Source organism: Alosa sapidissima, chromosome 15 (assembly GCF_018492685.1).
Source record: "Alosa sapidissima isolate fAloSap1 chromosome 15, fAloSap1.pri, whole genome shotgun sequence".
Lineage (NCBI taxonomy): Eukaryota > Metazoa > Chordata > Actinopteri > Clupeiformes > Clupeidae > Alosa > Alosa sapidissima.
The window spans coordinates 28,788,080-28,795,085 of NC_055971.1; the positions used below are offsets into that span (position 1 = coordinate 28,788,080).

At 47.9% G+C, this 7,006-nt stretch overlaps 1 protein-coding gene across 1 annotated transcript in view; it reads left to right on the forward strand.

The window, feature by feature from the left end:
* Positions 1-7,006, forward strand: part of pcp4b (Purkinje cell protein 4b) — a 33,504-nt gene that overhangs the window by 23,157 nt on the left and 3,341 nt on the right. Inside the window, exon 2 of the mRNA XM_042063392.1 lies at positions 6,580-6,631. Coding sequence (XP_041919326.1) covers positions 6,580-6,631 — 52 coding nt within the window. The remainder of the gene's footprint in view (positions 1-6,579; positions 6,632-7,006) is intronic.

Sequence of the window (7,006 nt, forward strand, 5' to 3'; positions counted from 1 at the left end):
TGTGTGTGTGTGTGTGTGTGTGTGTTTGTGCATGTATGTGTATATGTGTTCGTCTGTGTGTATATGTGTGTATCTGTGTGTGTGTGTATCTGTGTGTGTGTGTATACGTGTGAATGCAAGGGACAATTGGCCAAAAAGTCTTGACAGGTGGTTACGTAAGATTTTTTTGTGAAACCATGCTTGAGGATCTTGTTTACACACCACACCAAGCCATTTCTCACCCCTTCCCCCTTCTCTCTTCTCCAAATGCCTGCCTGGCATCAAAGCACTGCACATACTGCTTGAAAATTCATCGAAAGCCTCATTTTAATAATTCAGAGTGTGTGTATAGTGTGTGTGTGTGTGTGTGTGTGTGTGTTTGTGTGTGTGTGTGTGTGTGTGTGTGTGTTGGTGTGTGAGAGAGTGAGTGAGTGAGGGGGGGTGTTTGTGCAGAAGTGCATGTTTGGCACTGCCCTCCTGTTCAGAAATTTAAATATTGAGTGGTGCTGCCATAACTAAATGTTTAACCAGCGGGCATACAGGGAGTTTGATAGGTATGGTCTGTGTGTGTGTGTGTGTGTGTGTGTGTGTGTGTGTGTGTGTGTGTGTGTGTGTGTGTGTGTGTCTGTGTCAGTGTGTGTTTGTGTGTGTGTGTCTGTGTGAGGCATGTGTGTGTGTGTGTGTGTGTGTGTGTGTGTGTGTGTGTGTGTGTGTGTGTGTGTGTCTGTGTCAGTGTGTGTTTGTATGTGTGTGTGTGTGTGTGTCTGTGTGAGGCATGTGTGTGTGTGTGTGTGTGTGTGTGTGTGTGTGTGTGTGTGCAAGTCAGGTTAAGTAAATGGCAGAGGGATGCTCCATCTTGTGAAAGCGCTGTCTGGGCAGGAATAGGACGTGAGCATCTCGTAGGACTCATATTTGTCTTGTGTCCTCCTCCCCCACAGCATGCCCATATGTGTCACTCCAAATCTCCACTTCCTCAAACAAGTCTCTTCCTCCTGTCTGTTGGAAGAATCATTGCAGTAATTAATGTGTATCTTGGAAGACATTAAAAAATCTCCTGTGCTGTTGACTAGGAATGACAGTGATCAGCGCAGATTCCACATCCTTTGGCTTCATAAGAACCTCTAGTAATTGCTTTGCCTTGGGCAATCAATTGAAATGCACTGACAGCTATGAACAAAAAAAGTCAAGTAAAGTACATGGGATGTAGTACATGAGTGTGTCTAATCCAAAGCAACACGGACATGTTGGAGACTCAAACATGGGCCAACTCTTTCTCAGGCTCAGGCACGTCCACTTAAATTTAAAAGATTTTCAGATCATATGTGTTAAACGTCGTAAAGGTACTGTTAGCGGCGTTAGCATTTCATCACATTCCGTCACATCTTTCTGGTCAGTGTGCTGCATACTTGTATTGATGTGTTGATACAGCTGTTAAAACCTCTGGAGATCAGAATGCACAGAGATATTCACATATTCTACCGCATGCAGGCTATTTGCTCTGACAGCTTGTCAGATGGGAAAAGCATTTTTACTCTGACTATTCCAAACTCACGTTCTAGAATCATCTTCCAAAACAAAGGAAGTGACACGGAGGATGGTGATGAAGGGCTGTTTACGTTTGGCACATCCACAACAAGTCTACACAGAGGAATGCAGTGTAGAGATACGGTTTTGTGAAGGTTGCAGGCCCCCGGGTTGGACATAGCTCATCCTAGGCCTTGTGTTGTGATGGAGCCCATCTGTGCATAGGGAAGTAAAGGGAAGCAGAGCAGCAATGTGTTGTCTGACTCAAGGCTAAGTGTGTGTGTGTGTGTGTGTGTGTGTGTGTGTGTGTGTGTGTGTGTGTGTGTGTGTGAGTGTGTGTGTATCTGGGCTTCTCTTTTATCGCCTGTCTCTTTTCAAACTCCTTGGATCTCGCTTTTTTAAAATCTTTCTTTGTCTTTCAGACACACAAATTCACACACACAGAAACTCATTCTTTCTTTCTCTGTCCCATACACAAACATGCACACACACACACACACACACACACACACACACACACTCTCCTTCCTGCCTCCTCCTTTTCTCCCTCAGTCTCTGAGAACTGAGACGAGCTGTTTTCTTGGACAAAAAAGGAGAGTGAGAAGGGGAGAGAGAGGGATAGAGAGACTACAGAAAGAGAGGGATAGAGAGGGATAGAGAGACTACAGAAAGAGAGGGAGAGAGAAGAAAGAGAGACTTCACATCATCCTTTCACTATCAGCCTCTCCAACTCCTACAGTAGTCTGTTCTGTTGGGGCGTATGGATCCCTCCACCCCTCTAGCTGGTTACAGTATAAGTAGAAGTATATATACTCTTTTGATCCCGTGAGGGAAATTTGGTCTCTGCATTTATACCAATCCGTGAATTAGTGAAACACACTCAGCACACAGTGAACACACAGTGAGGTGAAGCACACACTAATCCCAGCGCAGTGAGCTGCCTGCAACAACAGCGGCGCTCGGGGAGCAGTGAGGGGCTTCAGCCGTCCCTACTGGTCAGGGTTCGAACCGGCAACCCTCCGGTTACAAGTCCGAAGCGCTAACCAGTAGCCCATGGCTTCCCCAAATAGAGTCCCCATCCCTGTGTCCTGTCCTGCGCTGGCCATCCTGTCCAGCGGGAATGTGAACTGACATGCAGCATCCACCGGTCAGGGGGATAGCGATCCTGGCAACAGACAGAAATTGTGTCCCGATAACATTGCAAGGTAACCAAACACCTGCAACCCTACCCTAACCCCCCCCCCCCCTCAACACACAAACACACACACACTACCACCATCCTCCTGGGGTCCAACAAAACACCCCCGAGAAAACGCACCCAACCCCAACCCATCCCAAAACAACCCGGCCAGTTGCTGTCCTGTTCTGGGTCTTGTCCTCAGATGACCGGCCCTGTTTCTCTTTTCTCTCTTTCCCCCCTCAGCAGAAGGTAGGAGCAGACGCTGGGAATGTGTTGTCTGATAGGAGAACAAATGGCATTCCATAATTAGGCGGACCTGTGCTGTGTCATCCAAGCGATAGCGTGTCGCTGGCCGCCGCGTGTGGACAGTGTCAATGTGAAGGCTCGCTGGCCTCGTGTGACTGTGCAGGCCGAGCCAAAGTCATCCGTTAGTGGTTACACTTACCGACACGGCTCCCACAATGCATTGCGTGTGTGTGTGTGCGTGTGACACAGTCCCGTGTGTGGATAATGTGTTTGTTTTGTCAGACTGATCACTGCTTACATTACATTAACATCTAAAATCATTACTGGCCTCAAGATAAACAAGACAGTTTTTGTGCTTTGAGTAGCGGGCGTTTTGGTTTGTTAATATAACAAGGCGAGCGTTTGAGCATGTGCAGATACCCATGCTTTGTTGTGATGACGGTTATGTTTATGTAGAACCCCTTAATGAGTGTGTGTGTGTGTGTGTGTGTGTGTGTGTGCGCACGCCGATTGCTTCGCTGTGATATCGTGCTCGTTGTGCAGCAGGACTGCTTTGGACCGGCGAGGTGAAATGAATGCACATAAACGAATGCAGACCGAGAGGGACACATTACTGCTGGTCGCTTGGACATTCTGCCCGCTCCCCCCGGAGCTCTTTGTGCGTCACTATGGCCACGTCCAGTGAGCTATCGCGCGCTGCTCCGCTGGGGATAAATGTCAATACTGAAGTGTCCCCCTGTGCTGACTCAAGGACATTAATTACCCACGCTGCTCAGAGGGCGGCGAGTGTGTGGGCTCAGGCGGAAACACCTGGAACAGCTCGGAACCTAGTCAGCCTTGCTCCGTCATAATGTGCGACCTTCCTCGAGACGTACGCCAAGCCCTTATCATCCTCCAGGCTTAACATGTCAAAGGTGTTTTCTGGTTGGTTTTCACTGTGTGTGTGTGTGTGTGTGTGTGTGTGTGTGTGTGTGTGTGTGTGTGTGTGTGTGTGTGATGTTACACATTCTAAATCTAAGCCCCAAACTAAGTTCTGACCCTTCAGAACAGCTGCTATGCCTCATCCTGATGATTGTAGTTCTGATATCTCTCCATTGCTCAGCTAGTGGCAGGGCCCAGCACAGGGACCTTAATAAAAGGTGGACATTCAGAAGGCCCAGGACTGGTCAACTGCCCCGAAAATAAACTTAAAAGACTTTGACAATTGTCACGTTTCTGGGCCATGAGTCATGAGTTGGATTGCTCTGTGTGTACTTGGGCAGTGGCAGTGTCCGATCCTGGAGACGTTAGTTTCCTGCAGTCGCTCTAGGATGAGTGTGGACCGCATCCGCGAGCCTCATCCACTAGATTAACACACAAGCAAGCCTGTTAGTGCGAATGCATCCGTTAGATTAACACACAAACATTTCCACAGCCGCTTTTATCCTCCACTCCTGGAGTTCCCCCCACACACACACACACACACACACACACACACACACACACACACCACCACCACCATTATCTGATAACGTCCTGCTAAATCGCCAACTTTGGGCTCTGTTGCGTTGCGATTGTTTCGGGTTTGAGTGGCTCAGAGCATCCCCGGGAACGCGACTCCCTCCGAGCGCCATTCAGCAGCCTCGCCACATCACACACACTAAGAGGCTTAAGTGATATATCTCCGCACACACTTCTCTCGCCCCAGAGCCATATACACACACACATTTATATATTTATATTATTTATTTATATATGTTTCCCGTAGTGCTTCAGTGAGCGTCACACCCAGTGTGTAGTAACACTTCTCACACATTCTCTGCGCTGCATATTAAGAGGTCTGAAATAGTGTGTCCCCAAGAATAGCGCCTCTGCTAATCCCTTCTATTGTGGAAGGGAGTGATGGAACACCAGTGTTCCAGGCTAATGCTATATCTGCTTTTAGCGCCAGTTGATCTCATTTCACTCCCTCTCTCTCTCTCTTTCTTTCTCCCTCTCCCTTTTACTCTTTCTTCTTTTTCTTTACTGCTCTCTTGCTTGGAGTTTATCTCATTTCACTCTCTTTCTTTCTTTCTTTCTCTCTTCCACACTCTCTCTCCCCCTCTCCATCTCTTTCACTCTCCTTTCTCTTTTTCTGTAAGTTCATCCCTGCTGTGCTTTGCCTCCATTCCATCCTGTAGCTCTCCACAGCACATCAGCACATCAGCACACTGGGGATTGAGGAGATGGAGTAAATGGAGTGAGACAGCTTCTCTCTCTCTCTCTCTCTCTCTCTCTCTCTCTCTCTCTCTCTCTCTCTTTCCCTCTCTCCCTCTCTTGCTCTCTCTCTCTCGCTTTCCCTATCTCTCACTCTTTCCCTCTCTCACACTCTCTCCATCTCACACTTTCTCTCTCTCTCTGAGATGGAGTGGGACAGCTCGGTGATCTGGGTTCCCTCTTGCACGCCAGCGGGAGCTGATGACTCCCATGCCAGGCCATAGGCAGATGCATTGGGTGTATAGGCTGTATGGTCCATTCGACATGTCAGCTTCAATCTGTCCCCAGAACTCCCCCACCAAATGGAAAAGCGCTAGTCAGACACTGAATGGTAATGTGCAGGCATGGGGGAGGAGGGTGGCCAGGGCCTTCACAAATATACTGATCCTGATGAGGGGCTTCTCAGGCAGAAACACTTCAGGCGTCGTTGAGGAGCCAACACACACACACACGCCCCCAGAGTAATCGCAGTAAACTCAACCAGCATGATCAGAATATCATGACTTGATTTGTGCTTTGGGTGAACGTGTGCCTGTCTCCATTTCTCTGCATTTCTCTCTCTCTCTTATTCCTGTCTTTATCGCTACCTCTCTTCCTCTCTCTCTTCCTTTCCCTCCTCCATATGGATCCCTCTCTTTTTCTCTTTGTCTATCTCTCCCTCTATGCTTGAAACCTCCTTCCTTCCATCTCTCTCTCCTGCCACTGGCTCAGATGGCTGTGTATGTGTCCTTCAGGCACACAGTGCCCCCTCTCTCTCTCTCTCTCTCTCTCTCTCTCTCGTGTGTGAGAGATGGTGTGGGCCTCATCTGCTGCTGTACTGGGTGATCGGGGCTCTGTCTCCTCTCCTTGCCAACCCGGCCCTGCCAACACACACTTCCCCATGCCTCCAGCGAGCACACATCCTAAGTGTGTGTGTCTGTGTGTGTGTGTGTGTGTATGTGTGTGTGTGTGTGTGTGTGTGTGTGTGTGTGTGTGTGCGCGCCTCGTGAAGTGGCAAGAGATCATGAACACTAAAAGGGGAGGGTGAAATCAGCTGTGAGGCACACACACACACACACACACACACACACACACACACACACACACACGCACACACACACACACACACACACACGCACACACACATACTGTTGTCCTTTTGGTTTTGGAGAAAAGAAGAGGAGAAAACAAACATGTTGAGGAAAGTGGTCAGAGCGAGCGTGCCTCTTTGCCCGTTCCTTCATGCTTAATAAAAGGCTCATCCTACTCATGAACTACTCTTTCTGACTTATCTTCATTTTACTCCGTTGGGATGATCCCATTGCTTTAAGAAGTTGGTTTTGCCTTGTATGGTAGCATGTGGGCTGTTGGCCGTGAGCAGGAAAGCGGTAATTAAATAAATATCTCACATGTTCCTGTTGCTTTCTGTTTTACAGAGACAAGGATCTGGAGCAACGGGAGGCAACAGCAAGACCGCTGGGGACCAAGGTGAGTTAGCGCCAGCTGACTAGACACCACAAGCAGAGCTGTTTCTCCACACAGGAACTTTCATCTTTTTTAGGGACAAAATTAGGGAGTATTTTAGGTATAAGGGAGTATATCGACTTTATTGACAAACAGAACCCTTTTATGCTATCAGAGTTATTGACAAAAAGAACCCTTTATAGGCCTGTGGTCTACCAAGAACTATTTTAGGATGAGTTCTCGTTTGGAGCCCCTTAGGTTCTTATTTGAAAAAAGAAGCCTTTAAGATTTAAATTCTCCAAGAATTAAGAATCCCAGGCAGTAGTTGTCACATCAATGGATATGGTTCCCTGGTTTCCTCAGAGAGAACAAGCAGTGCAACGTTTTTCATTTCTAAGA